This window comes from Aegilops tauschii, chromosome 6 (assembly GCF_002575655.3).
Source record: "Aegilops tauschii subsp. strangulata cultivar AL8/78 chromosome 6, Aet v6.0, whole genome shotgun sequence".
Classification (NCBI taxonomy): Eukaryota; Viridiplantae; Streptophyta; class Magnoliopsida; order Poales; family Poaceae; genus Aegilops; species Aegilops tauschii.
In genome coordinates, this window is record NC_053040.3 from 21,722,580 (window position 1) to 21,748,154 (window position 25,575).

The 25,575-nt window shown below is 43.6% G+C and overlaps 1 protein-coding gene across 1 annotated transcript; it reads left to right on the plus strand.

The window, feature by feature from the left end:
* The first annotated feature begins 15,893 nt into the window (after positions 1–15,893).
* On the plus strand, positions 15,894–24,086 carry LOC109777586 (uncharacterized). Its single transcript, XM_073501639.1, has 11 exons — positions 15,894–16,017; positions 16,289–16,393; positions 16,495–16,578; positions 16,665–16,838; positions 17,976–18,050; positions 18,139–18,288; positions 19,505–19,630; positions 19,730–20,650; positions 20,737–20,749; positions 20,825–23,083; positions 23,237–24,086. Exons 1-11 carry the CDS (start codon positions 15,894–15,896, stop codon positions 24,084–24,086), a joined length of 4,881 nt encoding a protein of 1,626 aa, XP_073357740.1.
* The last annotated feature ends 1,489 nt before the right edge of the window (positions 24,087–25,575 follow it).

Consider the following 25,575-nt stretch of genomic DNA (forward strand, 5'->3'; position numbering starts at 1 on the left):
ATTGCGCGGTAGTCGCTTTTATTAGGGTGATCTCTCACTTAAAATATCAAGTAGTTAGTGTTCTCCCAAGTGTAGCACCGTCACGGCACCTATCTTTTCGGGGTGCGCCATGGATGCATGGGTACGAACGATTAGAGAAGTGTGAGGCGGGTGAGGTCAGACCTCGCAGCAAGATCACTTGGTTGTCTTGACGTTCATGGCAGGATCGTCCTGAGCTCGGAACACACGCATCGAAAGATGAGCAAGAGTCACATAGAGATGTGATCGGCAAGTTGGCCTACCGATTAAAATTCCCGTTATGAGATGATGATTCTATGGCGATGAATTGAAGTCTGGATCTTGTATCACTCAAAATTAATTGTGAGAGATATTGATTTGAGTGGGAGCGCACTGTTGAATTAACATGTTTAATTCTCAGTGCAATTAATTATGAACACTGTCTAAGTGTTTCTTGCAAAATAGTTGTAGAATAATGGCTCGCGTTTCCACCTTCCCTATTAAAATTGAATAACTGTTAAATATCTGGTTAAAACTTTACGATTGGTAACGTAATATGAGGATTGTCCTCAAAAGTGCCGAGAAGGACTTTGTCCTATCGCATGCTTTCCGTATCCTCCCGCTAAAGCTATGGATCATGTGACTCTCGTCCTTCGATCCAAAAGCTATAATTCCGTTTCAGTCAAGTGCAATATGTTTGCTTCCATGAAACCCAAACTTCGAAAGTTGGGATAGTTATATGATATTCATGGAACTGAAAATTATTTTCAGATACAAACAAAGCAATGTTTGTTTGCAAGTATTAGTAAAAGTGTTTACTACACATTTGACTGTTGGGAAAGGGATCCAGAAGAACGCCTGTCATATAATGAAAGGTGAATAAAACAACAACTTAAAGAGAAAGGAAGTGTCCAAAGGGTGTTAGTATGACTTACACGCCTAGGAAGTCCGGGGCTAACGCCACTCTTAAGTTGGGTGCTTCTTTTGCGAGTAGGAGAAATACTAAAAGTTAAACTGTTAGAAGTAAAAAGGCAGAAAGAAAGATGACTGGAATATCCAGCTCATGTATGAATGTCATACAAGTTTTTGTTGTATAGTAGGCTGGTCAAAGATATAGTTCTTGCGAATTATGGTTAAACATGTTAATCACTAATTCTTGGGTATTGTGAGTTCATCACAAAATTGCCCGCTCGATTGCATTCTGTTGCAACTCGATGTAAGAACTACTATGGCCTGAAAGACTAGCTAGAAATGAGGTTAAGGTATACACAGGGAACATAGTAAATGTTACTATACCTTCGATCGGTGTATTGCCGTCTGTATTTATTTTCATAATTCATTTAGAGTTTTACAAACTCTATCCCATTGCATAAGGTATCTTGCAAGAAGGTTGTTCATAAGAGAACTTTTTATGTTCGATGTTATGAATAACACAAGGGCCATACTTTCATTATGAATGAGATGTATGTTATGAATATTGATAATAATACAATACCTCTGGGTTTACTTTCATAATTCATTTTAGAGTTTCATACACTCTAGCCCATTGCACAATGTTTGTTGCAAAAGAGTTGTTCATAAAAACAACAATTGTTGTTAAGTATTATGAATAACATGAAGGGCCATGCTTCCATCCAAGATGGCATGTATGTTATGAATATTGATGGTAATATGATACATCCATAACACTGACGCTAAATGTCGCAAGACTAAAAGAATACCACACAAGTGTGGCACTACATTTGGTCACATTGGAGAAACCGCATGGAAAATTCCACTATGATGGATTTTGAAGTCTTCTTGATTTTGAATCATCTGACACTTGCAACTTTCCTCCGAAAAGTGAAGTGACTAAAATACCGTTCACAGGCCATAAGGAACGAACAACAAACTTACTAGTGATCATACATTTGATGTGTGTAGTCCGATAAGTGTTGTTAGTGGTGGATTTATTTATCTTCAGAAATGACTCAAGTAGATATATGGATATTTACTTGATGAGACGTAAGTCTGGATCTTTTGAAATCATTCGAAAGGTTCTCAAAAATGAAGTAGAAGTTATTGTAACAAGAAAATTATGTTTCTGCAATTTGATTGCACAAAGGAATATTTGAGTTACATGTTTAGCGAATGTCTGATGAGTTGTGAAAGGGGTTTCATAACTTGCACCTCCCGGAACACCACTGCAAGTGGAAAGTCTGTGGAGATGTAATCAAACCATTTATGACATGGTAAGGTGAAAGATGACATAAATAAATTTGCCATTATCCCTTTTAAAGTGATGCTTTAGAGACTGCGGCTTTTACACTGAAAAGAGCTACATCGGGTCTGTTGAAATGAAGCCATGGTATGGTACGCCCAACCATGTTATATGTTTTCTTAACATTTGGAATATGGGGCTTGTGTAAAAGGTTACAAACCTATTCCAAATCAGACAAGTGCTACTTTGTAGGTTATACCAAAATGTTGGGTATTCCTCCCTCACTATACCGAGGCAAATAGTTTTGCCGCGAAACGGTGTGCTTTTAAAGAGAATGGTTCTTTCAAAAAGGTGAGTGGGAGAATAGTGCAACTCGACGAGATAAACAGTATCTAAGTCATCAGATCAAAGGAAAGAGACCTTCGAAGTAATTCCAGAGTTTCCTACTGCGACTGATACGGAAGTTTCTACAATAAAATGTATGAACTTCGGTTGAACTTGCAGCTGAACCACGTAGGCAAGGCTCGTGCAAACCTCTCAGGTGCGCAAACGAGATATTGTTGTTAGACAACATTATACCTACGATACACAAGGAAGCGTTGATGGGCCCTGACTCCGGAATTGGCTAAATGCCAATACAACCCAAGTTAGTTTCCATATAAGTGATTCAAGATTAAAACCTTGATACACCTTTCGGAAGACTTAGAGTCTAACGAATATTTATGGAACTTAAAACTGATATGGATAAAAAGTTTTATCCATAAAGCTCGACTTGTTGAAATAACAAGTTCAAGAGTTGACTACGATGAGGTTGTTTTCATCGTAGCGATGCTTAAAGTCGGTTCGGGTTGAACTAGCAATTAATACATATTTCAATCATGAGATATGAAACATGGATGATAAAAGGATTTCCATCTAATGGAAATGAAAGCTAGGACTTGTATATGATACAGTCCAAAGTAATTTGTCGATCTAGAGGATGCTAGTAGGTATGCAAACTTCAGAGTTCCAGCAATGGACAGAAGAGAGCAAAATGGAGTTGGAATCTTCGTGTTTTGATGAAAGGGTCAAAGGGGTTTTGAGTTCATCAATGGGTAACGAAGATGCTTGTAATTCAAGAAAGTAAGTGGGAGCGTAATAATATTTCTAAAAACCTTATGTGCTTGGCACATTGGTAATTGGAAATAAATTTCCTGACACGAATTAGGACTTCATTTGAAAATAGTTTTTCGATGAAGTGCTTAGGCTAAATAGCCTCAATATTAGGCATGATGATCTATGGAGATAGATTTACCTAATGGGGCTAAGCAATGAATACATATTGACAAGATGCTAAAACCTTTTAGCATTTAAAACGCCAAGGAGTGATTCTTGCCAAAGTCACATGGAAGGAGTTTTTGCAAGACTCGGTGTCCCAAAACACTGATGAGTAAAATACATGATGCAGATTCCACACACTTTTGTGTTTGGATTAATCATGTATTCCATGGTATGTAAAACAACCAGATATGTCCGATACTCCCAAGGTGTTGCGAGTATGGATACTAAAGTGATCAAAGTACTGATCGTGGGGCAACAGTGAAAGATGTCATTGAGTACTAGAGTAAGTACTGATGATATGTTTTCTTGCAAGCGGAGATCATGAAGAGTTCGTTGTAAAATGTTACATCGATAGTCTTCATCTTTTCACCGTGCGATTTTCGATTTAAGTTAAGGGTTTTGTGTAACACACAATGTGGTGGCACAGTTAGTTGGAATTTGTTCAAACTAGTTACTGTGGCGAATTCTATAACAAGGGCTAAGTATGTTGACGCTTTAGAAGCGACAAAGAAGATGTTGAATCATATAGTTCATTCATGAACTTAGTATAGTTCCAAGATGGCTTTTGACAATGGGACACTACTGCAGGTAGTTGCTCCATAACTCAGTCTGAGGAATCCAGGTTCGACCTGTGATTCACATACATACAAAGCCAAGTCCACACAAAATATGATTTTTTGTGAAAACGTGAAAACGCGAGGACATGCAAAGATACACACGGAACTGAAGTCGTCAGATCCGTTGGACATCAGGCTATACCACAAGCGAAGCATATTTACACCAGTGTGCCACAGGTGTAAAGTGCATTAGCATTAACTAGATTATTGACTCTAGTGCAAGTGGGAGTCTGTAGGAGATATGCCCTAGAGGCAGTAATAAATGATATTATTTATCTCCGAGTTCATAATTATGTTTATGTTCCATGCTATAACTGCTATGGTTCTCGAGTCTGCAATAACCACGAGGCTCAGAGGAAGACTCATATGCACGTGTGGAATAATAAACGGTAAAATGTATTCCTAGTCTGGCCTCTAAGACTAGCTCAAGTGTTGCATGATGGTTATGTTTTCCTGATCATGGGCATGTCTATGTCAGCAACCTTGAGGGCATAATGTTAAGAGAACATTTGTGTTGAATCGACCCGGCATGATGTTATGCTATAAGATTCATTCGTCACAAGTTTATTGGTACATAACACAGAGATGGTTAACGTTTGCATGATTCCTTAGACCATGAGAGTATCGAGTTTCTTCATGCTTGCTTCATGAACTTTGGGGTTTGTTAAACGTCATCCGTAAATGGGTGGCTATTACGGCGGCTTACGGGTTCATGGAAAAGTGTGTCAAGTAACTTGATAGCTCAAGATTGGGATTTGCTCCTCCGATGATGGAGAGATATCTCTGGGCCCTCTCGGTGTTACGGTATCCATCATCGTCTGGCCAGACACTTTGTGATTTGATCACGGGGATGCCGGAACACGATAACGAGAAAATAGAACAATACCGGTAACGAGGTAACTAGCATAGTGGACAAGTTGTTGATCCACGGGAATGCCAACATGTCTCACCTCGGGTATTTGTAACATATCGCGAAGCAACAGGAATAGCACACGACAACTGGAGGTTCACTCGAATATTTATTCGTGTGGGTATAGGGGTCAATATGGGTGTCCACGGCTCCGATGTTGATCATTGATCGGAAGGGGTTCCGGGTCATGTCTATACTTCACCGAACCTATAGGGTCACACACTTAAGGGTCATCTATCTGCTGAATACTAGACAGGGAGTCTGAGAGAAAATCACCGAAAAAGTTTCGGACACCGAAAAGTTTCGGACAGCGGAATCGTACCGCAGAGAGAGGTCATCGGATAAGTTTCGATGATACCGAAAAGTTGTTTCGGGATACACCATTAAGTCAAATTGATTTTGGCACATGCCTGATAATTCTTGGAGGATGCCAGAATCATTCTGGAAGCTTTTTGGAATTTTCTGAGATAAAAACCGGAAATGTTCTGGAGCTGCCGGAGCCACTTCATATGCGTTTCGCAGATGAAAATCACTAAAACCGGAATTGTTTCGGAACGCGTTGAAAATCATTTTAGTGGGTACTGGAAATGTTCTTAGCCCACATAAATATTTTCAGTTCGATCAGACGCTGAAAAATGTCGTCGTGAATAGTGAAAATCAGCTTTATGGTTACTTTATGGAAAGCCACCTTTTGGGGCTTTGCTCCAAAAGATCTTGGGGATGACATGGATGGATAGGAGCCATTTTTTGGGCCCCTCATGAGGGTGTGGCCGGCCACATGGGGTATCCCCCCTTGGGGACCCTCTTGTTCCTTGGTTTCACTCCTAGGTCCTTGTGGAAGGACTTCATTCATGTGCATCTTGGGTTTTTTGTGAAACTACCCTACCCCCTTGGGATTTCCTATAAATAGAGGTGGAGGGGCAGCCCTCCACACTCATCCCTTGCTCTCATACACATGCCATGCATTATCTGGCTTCTTCTCTCCCTCCCACGAAAAGAGTTTCGTAGAGCCGTAAGGCTGTCTGGGTTCCGGCAGGAACTAGTTCTGGACGGCGAAGCCCTGCCGGATAGATGACACCGTATGTGTGCAACTCTGTAGAGAGATCGTAGTTTCGGTCTTAGTTCGTGAGTGCCTCCCGAAGGGCTGTCCGCGTGACCGTCCGAGTTTCGAAGGTCCTCCCGAAGGGCTGTCCGAGTGACCGTTCGAGTTTCGAAGGTCCTCCCGAAGGGCTGTCCGCGACACCGTCCGGGGGGCTGTTCGACCGCCTCCTGGAGGGCTGTCTGAGGAGCAGATGAGGGTATACATCCTCGCGGTTGGGAGGTTGTAAATCCTAGCTGCGGGGATCTGCACCGCCGATCGTCATCGACTCTACTTCCCGCTGCGCTACGAGTCGGTAACGAAAAAGATAAAACCATGTATGCAGTCTCCATAGTGGTCCTGGGCTGGTGCGTAGGTCGGAAATTTTTTGTTTTCTGCTGCGTTCCCCTACAGAGCGCGATGTCGTGAAGGCCCGTTCTGCATTCTACCAACAGCAGGCTTGGCGATATCAAAGCAGAGAAGTATGGGCAAAGACTTATAATGTCGGGGAACTCGTTCTACGCCTACCAGATAAGAAAAAGAACAAGCTCAAGCCCAAATGGGAGGGTCCCTTCATTATAGATAAAGTTCTCACTGGAGAAGCCTATCACCTTCGCAATGCTTCGGATAATCGCTTGGAGCCAAACCCATGGAACGCTACCCGGCTCCGAAGATTCTACGCCAAAGTCCGCACACATACCTTTTTCCTTGTTCCTTCTTTTCTCCTATTCACCTTGTTATTTTTTTTTCTCGTTTTTATACGACTTCCAGCTCGTGTTCGGACAAACTGCACACTTAAAAGGTATACATCCTTAAATGTATATACCCCACGATACCTGGGGGCTTCTTTTCACATAAGCTTATTATTATTATTATTATTATTCGAGCATCGAGCTCACCATATATATGTGTCGTCTGATCATATATGTCTTTTCTTCGCCATTATATGCACCTTTATGACTTAAGTTTTTGCCAAACGGGGTTGCCTGGCTCCTGTGCTTATGCCTACGTTCCCGCTTGTTCGGCTAGGGCATAAAGGGAGCACCTCTGCGATTGTTACAGCCGGGTTATCCCGACGTGTACCTCAGACGGGTGAAGCCGAAAGCTAGCGTTCTTAAGGGAATAATTGGTCGGCGGACAAAAGACGAGCTGCCCTTGTTGCAATATAAGCCCCCAAAATATAACGTGTGCTGTGATTTTTAGCATCACAGCTTAGGCATGCACAAAAACGCATGCTGGCCCAGGGAGAGGAACCCTTAACGGAACTATTCTCTCTGGAAGATGTTTCTTATGATCAAATGTAATATAACATAACTCCCCGAATACAACGTGTCTGTTCAAGCGACTATGACCGGACTGCCTGGTTTCCAAATGTACTTTGGTGTCTACCGACGGTATAGTATTCGGAAACACTCCAAACCTTGGGTTTCGGAGGGTGAAGCAGAAGGTCTTCCATGACATTCGTTTTACAATTCGGTTGGAGATAAGTCTGCCGATAAAAGTACATTGCTACATGGACTCACAAACTTCTTCCTCCTCTAGACCATCTAACAGGTTATCTAGTTTACAATCTTGTTGTGAAAACTTGGCGGCTATCTTTACTTGGTCGTACACCAAGCTAACAGGAATTTCTTGTCCATCTGGTCCCCGAGGTCTGACCCGGGCCATATGATTCGGATCAAGTCCGGTGTACCATGTTTTCACCATGGCCCAGGCCTCTCGTGCGCCTTCGCGGCATGACGATATCTTCCATATCCCAAAACGGCGACGAGCTCTCTTGAACAAATTCACGAGTTCCTCCATACTTCTTGGAGGAGAACCAGATGGCCATAAAGCTTTAGCGATGTTCCTCATCGCCTTTCGAGCTCGCTCATGCACTTTGGACAGCTCTTGTAGCAGATCGCCTTGGAATCCGGACACTTCTCCTTCAGGCCGCCCAATCAGCACACCTACTGAAACAAACTTGTTAAATTTTCCATCAGGGGACCGTACGAAAGTAAGGTTAAAGAGCATACTGAATATGCCGCCTTTCAGCTTTCTGTTCTCCTTCAAGGCATCCGCTAGTTGGGCTCGTATGTCCTTCAACTCTTCGGCTTGCTTGATGTTTGCATCTTGTAGTTTGTTCTTCTCATTAATGGTCCGTGTTAATACACGTTGACTAGCGGCTTCTTTCCCTTTGGACAGCTCTTAGCCTCTCGCCCAACCGGTCTGACGATCCTGCCGTTGCATACAAAAACAATGCATAGTGGGAATCATTGTGGGTATGGAATAATATTCTCCAGATACTGTTGTGCTTACCATCAGGTGCCCCTAGGATTTCTTTAAATCTTCAAGTTCGGCGGTGGCAACAGTTAGCCTAGTCCGGCATTCTTCCAGCTCCTTGGATAATGTGTTATTCTTCTTCGTGAGTACCTGATGGCATAACGACCCTTAAATCAGTTGGGCCAACTGCTTCAAGGCTCGGGGGCTACTGGCACATGATTATTAAACCTATACAAAAATTCTTACCCGCATATCCTTTGAAAGTTGGTGAGTGGCTCTGGCAAGCCCATCCCGAGCAGCTCGGATGTATGCATCCGCTGAGCTGAAAGCATTGAATGCTTCTTCGGTGAAATTTGGGTCGCGCATAGCCGCCCTCCGGCGCTGATGGTTCATCGCACTCTCCACTTCGGAGTTGGTGATAGATACATTATCCGAATGCTCGGTGAGAGGACAATTCGACATTGCACCCGTATCAACCCTGGTCCTTGTGGCAGGGTCCGGGGTCGGATTGGTTGATGCATGACCGGCGAGGTCTCCGGACATAGTCCGGCGTATGCTCTTCCTAAAGGTGCGGCACAACAGGAAACGTCACAATCTGGTACGTCAGCCTAGTGCATATTAAAAACCGTACCTCTTTGGTGAGGGTGAGGGCTCGGAAGTATCACCGTCCGCCTTTCTTTTCGAAGACCTGCCCTGCGCAGGCGTCGCCCTCTTAAGGGACACCTCTGATACGGCGTGGCGAGACAAGTGCCGCCCCTTTGGAGCACGAGACGGTGCGGTGGGTGAGGCGCAATGAGAAAACTCTTTTGGAGGAGACGTCTCCTAGGTACTTACGTGGGAGGAGGGGAGAAGGCCGGGGCAATCGGCTATAATGGCCACTTCTGTGCCGTCGTAGCTCGCCTGATAAAAGACCCCCTCCTTGAGCTCTATAAGTATATCTGGATCTTCTTCCTATCCGGGATCTAGGTCTCTAATGTGGACCTCTGGCTGCGGAGCGGGGCTGTGGACCCCCTCGACAACCTTTCTCCACTCCTATTAAAAATAGCTGGATTAAATTCGACTAGTGCAACTCGGGAAGGGGATTAAGTGGAGCCAATAATCGATGAAAACTCACCCACGAGATGGGATTGTGCATGGAAAAACCTTCCCGACATTTCAAACGAGTGAAGTCTTTTTTCTCCCCTTTGAAAAGATCAGCCAACATGGCGGCCAGGGCGGCAAAATTATCCGGACCCTTGCGACCATAGCGGGAGGCGTCGTCCTCCCCGTTGTAATGCCCACACGGGAAGCCCTCTGGATTGGAGTGGCTGAACACATCATGTTATTGAAATCGCCATTACCTCGATTATGGATAGTCCGGAGTTGGCGAGGACTCTGATCTTGCTTGCTAGCCTCTTAACCTCCGCACTGTCCTCTTCCTGGAGGCTTCGGGGACGCCAGCTGGTGCGCTTCTTCAAAGGAGCGGTGGAGAATTCGGGAAGACCAATCTGGATTGGATCCGGGAGAACAACGTCTTCGATGTAGAACCATTCCGAGGGCCACTCTTCAGACGCCTACTTCGGAGTGCCGGACAGGTATCCTGTCCCGGCTATGCGCCACACTTCGGCACCGCCCACCTCGAATATAGATCCCTTCTGGGAGTGGGGGGCGAGGCAGAAAAATTTCCTCCATAGCTCGAAATGGGCCTCACAGCCTAGGAACAGCTCGCAAAGAGCAACAAAGCCCGCAATGTGCAGGATTGAGCCCGGTGTAAGACAGTGCAGTTGGAGGCCGTAATACTCCAGGAGACCTCTGAGGAAAGGGTGGATCGGAAACCCTACACCTCTCAACAGGAAGGAAGAAAAGCACACCCTCTACCCTTCAGTGGGATTGGGGAAATTCTCTGCCAGGACTTCGCCGCTGATGGACGTTAATCCAGCCCGAATGGGGACTAAATCCACGGGAGGCAGGTATCCCTATATCTGAAGTTTATTCAGATGAGTGTGGGATACCGAACAACTTTCCCAGTCTCCTTTTCGAGGGCCGTGAGGGCGTGAGGAGGAGCTAGGAGTGCTGGCCGTGCTTGAGCGATTTTCTGTGGGAAGATCTAAGGATTTCTGCGTGGTGTGGAATGGCATCTGAGACCTCATCTATTTAAATAGACGCTTTCCCTATGCGGTCAAGGGATTATTTGCAAAACTGTTTAGACCCTTCGTATTCATCCGACGCGTGGAAGCCGAGACGGTGGCGGCGCAGAAGGCGAAGAGTGTGGTATTCAATGCAAAGCCAAACTATCCAAGGTATAATGAAGAACCTGCCTTGCAAAGCTGAAGGCATAAAACCAGATGTGGCGTCGTCATTGAAGGCAAGTTTGGGGGCTACTGAGGGAGTCCTGGACTAAGGGATCCTCGGGCGTCCGGGCAATGTGATATGGGTCGGACTGATGGGCCGTGAAGATGTAAGATCGAAGGTCTTCCCTTGTGTCCGGTTGGGACTCTCCTTTGCGTGGATGGCAAGCTTGGCGTCCGATGTGTAGTTTCCTTCCTCTGTAAACCGATCTTGTACAACCGTAGTCCCATCCGGTGTCTATATAAACCGGAGGGTTTAGTCCGTAGAGGCTATCACAAATCACCGAGGCTAGACATCTAGGGTTTAGCTATTACGATCTCGAGGTAGATCAACTCTTGTAACCCCTATATTCATAAAGATCAATCAAGCAGGAAGTAGGGTACTACCTCCATTAAGAGGGCCCGGACTTGGGTAAACATTGTGTCCCCCGTCTCCTGTTACCTTTGATCCTCAGACGCACAGTTCGGGACCCCCTACCCGAGATCCGCCGGTTTTGACACCGACAGTGATCTTCTTATGAACTTAATACTCTAGATGCATACTGGATAGCGGTCGATGTGTGGAGTAATAGTAGTAGATCTAGGCAGGAGTTGGTCTACTTGTCATGGACGTGATGCCTATATTCATGATCATTGCCTTAGATATCCTCATAACTATGCTCTTTTTCTATCAATTGCTCAACAGTAATTCGTTTACCCACGTATGCTTTCTTCCAAGAGAGAATCCCCTAGTGAAAACTATGGCCCTCGGGTGTTTTTGTTATCATATTATTTTCAGATCTATAAAATCAAAAACACAAAAATACCTTGCTGCAATTTATTTACCTTTATGTTATTTTGCACTTTTACTTATCTTTTTATATCTATCAGTATCAGATCTCATCCTTGCAAGTAACCGTGAAGGGATTGACAACCCCTTTTATCGCGTTGGGTGCAAGTTTTTGCTTGGTTGTGTAGGTGCGACCATTGGTGACTCATGTGTTCCTCCTACTGGATTAATACCTTGGTTCTTGATGCGGCTTGAAGCTACGTCGGTATTTCCCCAAAGAGGAAGGGATGATGCAGCACAACGATGGTAGGTATTTCCCTCAGTGATGAGACCAAGGTTATCGAACCAGTAGGAGAACCAAGCAACTCTACGTAAACAACACCTGCACACAAATAACAAATACACGCAACCCGACGTGTAAAAGTGGTTGTCAATCCTTTTCGGGTAGCGGCGCCCCAAGGCAGGAAAACGGACGTGAGAGAGTTGTAAATATTGATAGATCGAACGCTAAATAAAATAAATTGCAGCAAGGTATTTTTGTATTTTTTTGGTTTAATAGATCTGAAAATAAAAGGCAAATAAAATAGACTGCAAAGGCAAATAATATGAGAGAGAGACCCGGGGGCCGTAGGTTTCACTAGTGGCTTCTCTCGAGAAAAATAGCAAACGGTGGGTGAACAAATTACTGTTGGGAAATTGATAGAACTTCAAATAATCATGACGATATCCAGGCAATGATCATTATATAGGCATCACGTCCAAGATTAGTAGACCGACTCCTGCCTGCATCTGCTACTATTACTCCACAAATCGACCGCTATCCAGCATGCATCTAGTGTATTAAGTTCATGGAGAAGTGGAGTAACGCAATAAGAACGATGACATGATGTAGATAAAATCTATCTCTACTCCTAATGGAGCAGTTGGTAGTCTCCGTTCCAGGTTTATTTTCGTCCCACCTCACCCGGTTTTTTTGGTACCTTTTTTGGTACCTCCTCCCACCTCCTGCCGCGTAACGCTGAACGGTAAAAACCGAAAAAAACACGTACCAAAACCTCCGCCTGCCCCATCGCTCTTCAGGTCGCGCCCTCCCATCGCTCTTCAGGTAATGCGACGAAATAAAACCTACGACGGTTAACCAGCGAAAAAAAACCCCGCCTCGTCACATGCCCTCGAGCGAAAACGTAGGAGGATTGACCAGCGAAAAAAAACCCCGCCTCGTCACATGCCCTCGAGCGAGGACGACTTGCACGCCAGTCTCCCTGCACTGTCGTCGCCGCCGCCGCCCTTCATCCGTTCGCCGCCGCCCCAGTCGCACAACGAACCCGCCGAGCCGTTCCTCATCTGGACACGCGATCCGCCGCCACCGAAAACGTCCGCGATCCGGCGCAGATCGACGTTCAGTTTACCGGCACAGATTCGGCGCAGATCCGGCGCAGATCCATCAGGTATGACGTCCGGTTTACCTATACCCATCACATCTCATACAACCATCACAACTCGCCGATGCATCTCATACAAACATCATATAGGTATCACGCGCACGCCGCCGCCGCCGAAAACGTCCGCGATCCGGCGCAGGGAGACGTTCAGTTTACCGGCGCAGATCCATCAGGTATGACATCCAGTTTACCTATACCCATCACATCTCATACAACCATCACATCTCGCCGATGCAGCCGATGCATTGATCCACCGCCGCCAAACACGTACAGGATCCGGCGCTGATCGTTTTCGAGGAGACGCCGACGAAATATATGTATCTCATACAGCCATCACATCTCATACACCCATCGCATTTCATACTCCCATCACATCTAATACACACATCACATTGCAAGTTGGTAGTGCTTTCACAATGGCCATCCCACATACGTCATGAGTGAGACTTCAGTATCCTGTTCCAGTGAAAAATTAGCTGTAGCATTCTGTAGGCACACTTAGTCATTTTCTAATTGAATCTGGCATGCGATAGTAGACTTTTCCAGTTGAAGCAAAATCTATGTACAAGTTCGATTTTATCCTAGGGGTGTGAGTCAGGTCATGTTAAATGGTAACATTTACTAATGTATATAAGCCACGACAGATGCATGTAGAATCAGCTCACAGGTCATCAAGATTTTATTTCTTTGTATGTTCGCCTTATAAGTATCAAGAAACTTGTTTGCTAACCTGAATATAATTCTCAACTGATGGCTAAAATGGCAGGCAGAGAAAGAGCAGATCTGATCAAAATACCTGGTAGAGCACCCTACAACAAACCTCCAAAATGATTAGCGGCATTCGATCATTTCACAGTGCCTGCAGAAATAAAATCGGAATAGTAATCAGGACAAAACCTTTTTTGCAGAAGTGCACTCTAAATTCAGATATAACGTTTTCAAAAATCCAGTGATGCTAAACAGGACATATCTTGCACATATTTGAAGAAGCCAGCATCATCCCGCATTGGTCATGGCAGTGAGAAACAATTGGAAGTCCTAAAACAGAGTAGGATCTATTAGAGAAAATTTGAAAAGGTGTGTTTGTATGTGACCATAAAATAAGGTTGTAGACAGAACAGGAATACTCGTTTAGATCATCATAATTACACCATGTTGAATGTGGTGTTTTTCCATGCTGGATTTTTTCTGACTCCTACCAAATATAAGAGAACCATCTCCATTACCAAGAAGCTTCATTATCGGAATCCACTCCCCTAATCGCCTTTCTCTGTATCTATCTTCAACATATTTTCTAGCCCTGAAATCTGTAGGGAAATTAGACGCAAACTATGACAGAAAAGTGTGAAACACAGTGACAATAGAATTAGCTCACCCCTTCATACTGCTGTAGAGTAAAGTATTTATATATGATATCTGGTTAGTGTAGTAAGCTGATCTTTAATTCTAAAGGAAAGTGCACCATCGGCATGTGGTTCTGCAAAAATCATCACTGAAGCAATCATATCAGAAATCCATGAACTGTCATCTGTACAACAAGAATAAGGAAAAAAGGACCACAAATGGGTATCCAACTCGGCCAGCAGTGGCGACCTTATACATTGTTCAAATCAACCTGCATAAATAATATAATTTATTTATAAACAAAATTATTAGCAGCCAACAGACACTTAATCTTTTTAGAAACTGGAAAGTTTGATTTCATAACATAAGTGTGTTCTTTCATAAGGCACAATATCTGAAGCATTTCAATCTATACTCCAAATAACAATAGCCAACACCGTGACTAATAGTATATCAGGGAAGAACATTAGGTTCATTTTTTTCATGAGGGAACAAAAATATATGATAAATATCTTCCTGCGTATTAGCAATAGGAGGGATATAAATAAGCATACAAGTTGTACATCACATTAGATTGCACCATACACCTACATTAGTCATAAAATTTAGGAATAGTGCAGCCTGTTTTGACGATGGAAAATACAAAATGTTTGTAGTCAATAAAATCAATATATAGAGTGAAAAACGAGGCAAAATCATTCTGTAACTTCTTAAGCTTCAGCTTCCCAGATTTATGACTAAATCCCACCTCAATAGCCCAAAATTATGACCGTGTTGAATTGTTCCATCTCAACAGCCCAAAATTACTAAATCCCATCAAAAACTACATGTTGAATTGTTCCAAAGCACCATTAATCAGAACATGTACAAAGAAACAAAGGAGTGATCAACAGCCAAAAATAGGCTAAATTACGAACCTGAGAATCAGGTCATGGGGTTCCAGGGGAAACTCCTTCGCGCCCTGCTGGCGCGAGTTGAGCACGACCATGGACTCACCAGGGTCGTCGAAGCTGCAGAACATGCTGCTGCTGCTGCTGCTGCTTGACATCGCGCTGCTGTCCCTTGCAAAGTATTATTCTGGACACTCTGCGAAACGCCCGTCTGAATTTCCATGATGGCACGAAACTAAATGTAAGTAATATTGCTCTAGGAAATATAGGAGTACTCCAAGAGTGCTCTGTTCATCTGATGGATTGTGCGTGTGCCAAGAGCCAGGCCAGTATGCACATTTAGTATGCATAGGAATAAAAGAAGAAACATACATTCAATTTCAATGGGATCCCTCGGGAAGTTCCTTTGCACTGGAACATACATTAACTCGAAGATTTCCCTTTTACTTTTCGAACCAGGATCTAAAATCAATTTTCAGCGTATTAGTTGTCTTTATCTTCTCCATCAGATCCAGCCACATATACATGAATGAACAAGTCCCGTAGTGAATTCTATAAATTACAAACATCAGTTAATTCATATATTCTTCCCATCAAGCAATGATTGTTCATTAAATGGATCTTTTTGGTACCTTAGGTGAGTATGGGGAATTCAAAAAGTACGGCAAGTGAACATCAAACAGATGATGACGTAACTACAGGTATGATGCAGTCCAACGTAAATTCGATCACATGCGATGCGTGCTTTTCTGACAGCGAAATGTGTTGCAGTCCTTAAGAAAGGGGTAATTGATGATGAGTACAACCCAAACACCATACCCGTATCTGAACATTTTGACGATATTTACGCGACGGAACCAGGTATAATTCAGTGTGCAGATTACTTATATGTGTTGCCTAACACAAAATTCTTACATGCATCGACTGTCGGCATTTTGTGTTGCAGTCCTTACGAGTGTTGAAAATGTTGAAGAATACAATGCAGGCATCATACCCGTAGCTGATAATGTTGACGATACTTCCACAACATAACTAGGTATGAGACTGTGTGAGTACTTCTTGGAATGTTGCCTAAATCCTATGCCTCCTTTGATTCATTTGTCTTGTATTCATCAACATTACAACTCTACAGATGGTTCTAAATTGCTACGTATTGATGATGCTCATGATTCTTCGTTGTCCGCAATGAGTATTATAACACTGAATTTTGGCACACCTGTAGCGCAACATGGAAATGGTACTGACTCAGACTATTTCATGTGACATGAGTAATAATATTTATGGGTGTAATCCATCATGTACAACCTAACGCAATTTGAGTTGATTTCTAATTTGTAGGGCAAGAACCTTTGAAATTCAGGATGCTTGAGTCTTTTGAAAACAATAAGGATAATACGACTAACCTACAGGATGAAAATGAAGGTAGTCTCCAAGCATGCCTACCCATTTTCAGATTGACGAGATGACCTGTACGGGATTATTGTTTTATCCTTTTATTCACACTGCAGAGGACACAACTTGCGAGCAGAAGGCAACGGGATCTGTATTTTTTGAACGGACTAAATCCGCTGATCAAACTAGGGAACAGTTCAATGCACAGAAGCGCGCAGCTTATCGGAAGAAAAAAGATGAGGATATGGTCAGGTTACAAAAGGAGAATCAGCCTTCCCTTCCAAAGACTGGTAAGTAGTTTGGCGTGATTTTTCTGACTACTCTTAGGATTACATAGATTATTATTTGAAAGGGCACGGTATGCGAAGAATTCGTTATAGTAACGTAACTATATATTGCTCCTTAAACTCTCATATATGTGGTACGTATGATAGACCATAGGGATCTTATCAACACGTGGAGGCGGGCATCTTATCACACAAACAAGTCAGATTGTTTAAAAAAACATCAAGAAGATGGGCATAATGTTCATCGCCGTTCTCTATGTGATATCACCAACGTGAAACAACCTTCATATGTGATTCCAGGTATATTGTTGGTACTTACGCAATGTTGTGCGTTATATGTGCGTATTACATAAGTGTACTAGATCAGCTTCTATGCATCTTATTTTTACTCTCCGCATTTATGCCAGAATACAATAGAAGATGAACTGATGGGACAATTCAACAAAAACGGGTCGGATCATATGCTTGGGCAGCTAAACAAACAGACACGAGATGATCTATGTCCCCTTCGTATTTCAAGTAAGTCTATTTCATCTTACATCCGTACATTCATATGTTTGTACGGCTACAGCTAAACATTCCCATACAAGACGATATTCGTCCCGTAATTGATTCAATAACATCTGGTTCTGTCATTTAAGTTTATACGATCCAATCATTCCCATCAGATAACCCAGGTAGCTCGGACTATACATCAATCTCGCATAATGATGCGGGATATCCTTGTAGTGGTACGGACACTTCTGGTATGATTTCTGCGAATGATATACAAGGTAATATCATTGGACCTAATCCAATTTCATTTCATATCAAATTATGTTGTTTCCTATGGTTTTTGAGAGAATGGCATGAATGTCACCAGTAAATGACTTTAACGCCAACAAAGAAAATGCGCAAAAAACAGAAGAAGAACGCAAAAGAGACCGTAGAAACGCCCTAAGGAGAACTACTTATTGGCCGAAAAAAGATCTGCGACTCCAGGATGAAAATGCACAGACCCTTAATTTATCAGGTAAGCTTTAAAAGTTTTATTAATTATAGTCAGTACCACGGTTAATGTCAAAACCTTTGAGATTGCAATATGTATGGATTACTTTGCTTATGTATTCAACCCAACAAGCTTATTTTGGTATACATCAGTGTCGCATGACGAGTCAACATTTCCTGCAACAGCTACTGTCACATCTGGACTCATTAATGACATAGATCTACAAGGTAAACAAATTGTGGGTACTAAAGTGTCAGTTGCTGAGTTGGTTATGTTTTGTTATCTAAAAATTGTGAGTGTCCTGATTGACTTCAGATTTAATCTTGAATGACACCCAAGAAACAAATGCAAAAACGGAGGAAGAACTCAAGAGAGACCGTAGAAACGCCATGCGAAGAGCTACATATCGAATGAAAAAAGATCGGCAATTCCAGGATGAAAATGCTAATGCCATTAATTTATCAGGTGAGCTCTAAAAGTTATATTAATTATAATCAGTACCACTACTCTTGTCTTAACCAGTGACTTGGCGATGTGTATTGACAACCTCTGTTAACAAGACAACCCATCTATCTCCAACTATACATCATTCTCGCATAATGGGTCAACATTTCCTGCTACAACTACGGTCACATCTGGTCTCATTAATGGCAATGACCTAGAAGGTAATCATATTGTTGGGACTCCATGATCAATTAAGTGCCTGTGGATACATTATATTTTAAATTTTGTGAATGTCCTGAATGACAGCAGACGTCATCTTGAATGACGCCCAAGAAACAAATCCAAAAACGGATGAAGAAATGAAGAGAGATCGTAGAAACACCATGCGGAGAGCTTCTTATCGGAGGAACAAGGATAAGCTTCTCGAAGAGGGAAACAAACGTCCACTTTCATCATCAGGTAAAATATTACCTTGAGTTTCACCATGTGTGTTACTGACTTGTTGTTGCTCATACCAAAATACTTTTTAGCGACCATCATGCTCGAAGCGTACAGTTTAACGGTACATCTTAATGCACATTGTTTGTATTTACGTTAAATTAGAATATGTATGATGACACTGCCTCCATACGTCTTAATATCAAATAGTGTTAATAGCAAGCCCCCCCTAATAGCTCGAGCTATATAGAAATATTGCAGGAGGAAGCAACATTTACCCCTTCAACATTAGACATGTCTGGTGTCAATCATGATAATGATCTTGCTAGGAGGAAACGTGATAATGAGCGGAAATGTAATTTAACAAACGAGCAAAGGGAGCAGATAAACGAACGTAGCCGAGCTTCTTATCAGAAGAAAAAGGAGGAGGTAACGGTTGATGTGAGACAAAAACAGAAAGAAAAAGTACGAGATAAGCAGACGGAACGCCGGAAAAGCATGTCAGTAATTGAAAGGGGGGAGTCAAGTGCTCAAAGGAAGGCCAATTATGCCAGAAGGAAAAACACCCCGTGCAACGAATCCATCGCTATCCCTCGTCCAGACCTGGGAAACTCAACCTCTCAATGTCTGGCATTCACCTGCCGCATATCACCCGTCTCTCGGGCCAGAGGAGATGATTCATCTGATGGCGACCCTCCGACGAACATGCCGAATTACACTGTCCGTACAGATGGTATTAATGTACTATTGTCACTTTTCTTATGGTAATTATAAGCAACCCTCTTGTAACATGATGAAGTCTACCGGCACATTCGTCACGACGACAATGCAGATGACATCGATGTATTCCTAAGCGACATCATGGGCGATGAGCCGACAGGTCCCAATTTGATGGACGAGGAGTACTACATGTTTCGCAACCAAGGTATGGTCAACTCTGAACTAGCACGTCGTGTGGCTTTATTGTAGTTAGAATTATGTGTAGTTTTTATTTTGAACGTGATGTTTCAACAAATGCCCGTAGGATTCGATAATGACAGCATGGATGATGAGAGCGAAGCAACCATGACTGGTGGTAATCCTAGCGAGATTGATCCATTTGACTTTGTCTACTCAAACATTCCAGACAACACTCACATCCTGAAACTCGCCGCAAACTGTGAACACTGCAAGGCCAGAAAATTTGAGTCTGAGACTGACGGGTTCTGCTGTCGCAATGGCCAGATCGAACTTAAGCAACCGGAACCAGTCCCAGAGTTGATGAGGCTATGGTCCAGCATGGATGCAGATTCTAGACATTTTTGGGAGAACATACGGTTCTTCAACGGGCATTTTGCCTTCACAACCCTTGGCGTCAGCCTTGATGAAAACTACACAAACATGAAGTCTGGGGTGTACACATTCCGGGCACACGTCACCATCTACCACAATGTGCATTCGTTCGGGCCTAGCTCCCGTCCTGAACATCTGCAGTTGTACTTCTATGATGACGACCCAAACCTTAATCATCGTAAGGCGGCGACCAATCAATTAGACCAGGATGTCGTGAAGATGTTAGTAGACATACTCAAAGAAAACCCATACTCCCAGCAATTTAGGAGTTTGGGTGCACACAAGGACAATCTCGATGATTATAGGATAGACCTAAACACCGATAAGAGGCTTGACCAAAGAAGATATAATAGACCGCTGTCAACTGAGGTTGCTGCAATTTGGGTTGAGGGCAGTGACCTAGCCAAAAGGTTTGACAGGAGGATAACGCTTCGTGGTAACAACAACGAAAGGCACAGTATACGTGTGACCTCCGGAGCATATGATCCGTTGTCTTATCCCCTATCCTATCCAAGGGGGGAGCTAGGTTGGCACCCAAAGCTACCTAAACGTAATGTTCCATGGGAGGTTGTACAACATCCTCAACTGGGCCATGATGATGAGGAGGATGCAGGTATGTCGTTTGTGTCCGATTTGGTTACAAATAATATATTATTTCTCAAAAGTATCCTCATTTTCGTGGTACTCAATCATGTGCAGAGGGGAATAGCAGGTTATGCGTCTCCGTTAGAGACTACTACTGTTAAATGCTGCAAACACGGCCTGCGATCTTCAATCCCATACTCAGTGGAGCACGCCTGCTGCAGCAATGGGCGGTCGACATGTACATCAAGATTGAGAGTTGTCGGTTGAGGTGGTATAGGAAGAACCAGACGCAGATTCGTGCTGACTTGTATAAAGGAGTTGTTGATGCGATCACATCTGGGGAGACGAGAGCAAGCGCTGTTGGCACCCGAATAGTTCTCCCTAGAACATACCCTGGTGGCGACCGCGACATGAAGAAGAGGCATATGGATGCCATGGCAATTGTCCATACATACGAGAAGCCTGACATCTTCTTGACCATGACTTGCAACCCTAAATGGGAAGAGATAACAAATGAGTTGCTTCCTGGTCAGACGGCGCAAGACCGACCTGATATTGTGGCTCGCGTGTTCTACGGCAAACTAGAGGCTATGAAATACATGTTGTTCAAGAAGCATATCCTGGGTGTTGTGGTCGCTTACGTTTACGTAGTCGAGTTCCAGAAGAGGGGCCTCCCCCATGCACATTTTCTGTTGATCATGGATTCAACATATAAGCTTGTCGTCCCGGAGCAGTATGACCGACTAATTTCCGCAAAGCTCCCAAACAAGCAGAAGTATCCGGAATTGCATGCATTGGTGGTAAAACATATGATGCACGGACCCTGCGGTGCTCTCAACCCGAAGAATGTTTGCATGCAAGATAACGAATGCAAGTGCAGATACCCCCGCCCATTCAATGAGAACACAGCACAAGGCAAGGACTCATACCCAGTTTATCAGCGTAGAGACAATGGAAGCTGTGCTAAGGTCCGAGGGAAAATGTTGGACAACAGATGGGTTGTGCCTTATAACCCTTACCTTCTGCGGATGTTCAATTGCCACATCAACGTTGAGGTCTGCTCTAGCATAAAGGCCGTCAAATATCTTTACAAGTACATTTACAAGGGCCATGATAAGGCTTCTTTCAGCATCGACCAGCCCGATGCCGATGGTAACATCGATGAGATCAAGAGATACGTTGACGCAAGGTGGGTCACCCCTCCGGAGGCTATGTGGAGGATATTTGGCTTCCCACTTTGCGCCAATTACCCGCTTGTCTTGCAGTTGCCTCTTCATCTCCCAAATATGCACAGGGTTGCATTCAATGCGCAGGCTGACTTGAAAAATGTTGTCGCCTCCGAAAATGCTTCAAAATCCATGTTAACGGAGTATTTCAAGGCTAACCAGGAACACCCTCGGGCTAGGCATATATTGTACAAGGATTTTCCCGGAAGCTTCACGTGGCAGAAGAAAAAGAAGTTTTGGAAGCCTAGGGTCGAGCGTTTTCAAATAGGTCGCATCGTGTCTGCCAATCCTGCCGAGGGGGAGCGATACTACCTGCGTGTGTTGCTAAACTATATTACGGGCAAAACATCCTTCGACGACTTGCTCACCGTGGACGGCGTGCTATGTGGGAGCTTTAGAGATGCTGCTGAAAGGTTGGGACTCATCGAGGCAGACAACACGCTCGACGACTGTCTTACTGAGGCTGAGCAGTGGGCGATGCCATGTTCTCTTAGGAGGCTCTTCGCAACCATCTTGGTGCACTGCGAGCCAGGTGACGTGCGCGGTTTATGGGATAGGCACCTCGAGCCTATGTCAGATGACTATCGTCGAACACGCACGTCCCCGAACGAGGTGGAGCAGATGGTGTTGCTTGACATTAGGGGTATGTTGCAGTCCATGGGTACAGACATTGTTGATTTCGCTCTGCCAAGCATCGATGATGCGTTTGACCCAACCGAGGGCGAGGCAAGAGAGGTCATCGAGGAATCAACCGTTGAGTTTGACATGGATGACACTAAATTGGCATCTTCCCTGAACTTGGAGCAGAGGGCCGCATACGACGAGATACTAGCGGCTGTTGAACGCGGTGATGGGGGTGTATTCTTTGTTGATGGCCCTGGAGGTACAGGAAAGACCTTCCTATACAGGGCGATGCTTGCCAAGGTGAGGAGCGATGGCAAGATTGGTATCGCTACCGCGACGTCGGGCGTCGCCGCTTCTAGCATGCCTGGCGGCTGGACTGCCCACTCGAGGTTCAAGATCCCATTGAGTTGCGATGATGGAGCCTCGTGCAGCTTCACCAAGCAGAGTGGGACCGCGAAGCTGCTAAGGATGGCCTCATTGATAATATGGGACGAGGCCAGCATGACGAAGCGACAAGCGGTCGAGGCATTGGACAATAGCATGCGCGACATTATGGGAATACGCGACCGACCCTTTGGAGGAAAGACTGTTGTTTTTGGTGGGGACTTTAGGTAGGTGCTTCCGGTAGTCAGAAGGGGGTCATGGGGCCAGATAATTGATGCAACCCTCCGAAGTTCTCATCTATGGAAGGGTATGCGGCAGCTTCGGCTCATCACCAACATGAGGGCTCATAATGACACGTGGTTTGTAGATTAGTTGCTAAGGGTCGGCAATGGCACTGAGGATGTCGACGATCAAGGCAACATACTACTCCCTGAAGACATCTGTCTGCCGTCTACAGGCAAGGTTGACGACCTGGAGAAGCTTATTGACCACGTGTTTCCGAGTCTAGATGACAACATGTCTGATTCGAATTACATGACATCTCGCGCAATCCTTTCCACGACAAACGACAATGTCGACAAGATAAACATCCGCATGATAGAGCGTTTTCATGGAGATGAAGTAATCTACCATAGCTTTGACAGCGCGGAGGACGACCCATATGGCTACTACGCTCAGGAGTTTCTGAATGGATTGACTCCTAACGGTCTTCCTCCGCATGCACTCAAGCTAAAGCTGAACTGCCCTGTCATACTTCTAAGGAACATTGATCCAGCTAATGGACTGTGTAACGGCACTAGGCTTGTTGTTAGAGGTTTTGAGAGGAACACCATTGATGCAGAAATCGTGATTGGACAACACGCTGGCAGGAGGGTCTTCCTTCCTCGAATACCTCTCTGCCCATCTGAAAACGACATGTTTCCGTTCAAGTTTAAAAGGAAGCAATTTCCTATAAGGCTTAGCTTTGCTATGACCATTAACAAGGCTCAAGGGCAGACCATCCCGATTGTTGGTGTGTACCTACCCAATCCCGTGTTCTCTCATGGTCAGCTCTATGTTGCTCTGTCTCGAGCCACCGCGAAAAGAAATATAAAGATACTCATTCAGAAGGAGAAGCCGAAGGAGAAGGCCAACAAGCAAAAGGACAATCCAAAGAAGCGAAAAAGACCGACCGTGTCCTTACTGACGTCGATGAAGAACATCGTCTACAAGGAAGTCCTTACAGGCTGAATTCCGGTCTTAATAGACCGGCATGTTTTGTAATGATAGAGCATTTACTCTTGCGATGGTCAAGATTTGCTGTAATTCGTTTTTTTACATATAACTTTTTATTTGGTATTTTGATAGTTGGAGGTATACTCCATTTAGTTGAGCTACTAAATGCATTTCAATAATCATCCGTCACATTGGCACCATCATCGTTGTTATAGGTTTTCTACTATCGCAATGTTTTTGGGAATGTACATGTCACACAGCGTAGTATTTCATGTGTAATATGTGATACAGATATAATGATTGGCCTGATAAATATCTGGAACATGCAATGAAACTCTTGTATTACGGCAAGTGATCATATCCGTTGTTATTATTTTGGTATTTTGATAGTATGCTTGAATGTAAAATTATTGGCATCCTTATTATCCCTGTATTATTCTAATAGGTCGGAACTATCAGATTATTATTGGTCTGAATTATAAGACCAACACATGCAGAAGGGGAGCTATGATTATTAAGCTACTATAGTGCTCCATAATACATGTGAGTGCCCGTGCGTCAAATAATCTCGCTGCCAACTAAATCTCATCTGGTTCCCAGAATATGCTTTTTTACGGGTTGAGATTGCGGCGTCTGATCTGGCACATCCCTTCCCGGCCCGCAAAATTTAAATTTGTACTTCTTGTGCATTTCCATTTTTATCACTTCTAATAATCTCATTGACTATTTAGATCTCATCGTGTTTACCAAGAACACGAGTGATAATTTGAATTTTGTATAGATCTTGTGGTTTGATTTGATTCCCCTTGTGTTTGATGCAGAGGTGGATTTTCATGCCAACTTTTTTAAAGTTACAGTGGTAGTAGCATGGATGTAGCGGTGGATCCGATTCCCCTGTTGATTTTCTTTCTGCTAGCCTGGGCGTTTGATTCCACTGGCCTTTTTTGCTGTTAGATGCAGGGGTGTGTGTTTTTAGGTAGTACTTGCATCTAAGTTACATTAATTTCAGTGAAATTTCCTCTCAAATCACAGACTAGTGACACTGTAATTTCAGTGTAATTTCCAAAGTTAACCACAGTTCAAATTTTTCTGTTACTTCTGTGATTTTTTTGGGGGGGAGGGGTTGCCCTATGTTGGATCTCCAAGCATTCTAGAACCTTTTTCTTTTTGTGGTTTTCTTCGTTGGGTAGTATTTGTATCAATTTTATAACCTTTTTTCTATGTTTTCTGTAGTGTTGCATCCAAGTTTACAGCAGCTCCAAGATTGTAATCTCGTTAGTTACAGTGTAATTTCCTCTGAAATTACAGAGTAATCATAGTGTTCTTACAGTGTACTTGTAATTGCAGTGTAATTTGCAGGGTAAGTACACTGTAAATCCCACTACTATGTTATTGTAATTACAATGCAATTTCTCTATAATTTATAGTGCTGTTATAGTGTAATTTCCATGGGTAATCACAGTGCATTCTTACTAGAATATTTCTTTTTTATATCTCATTTCTT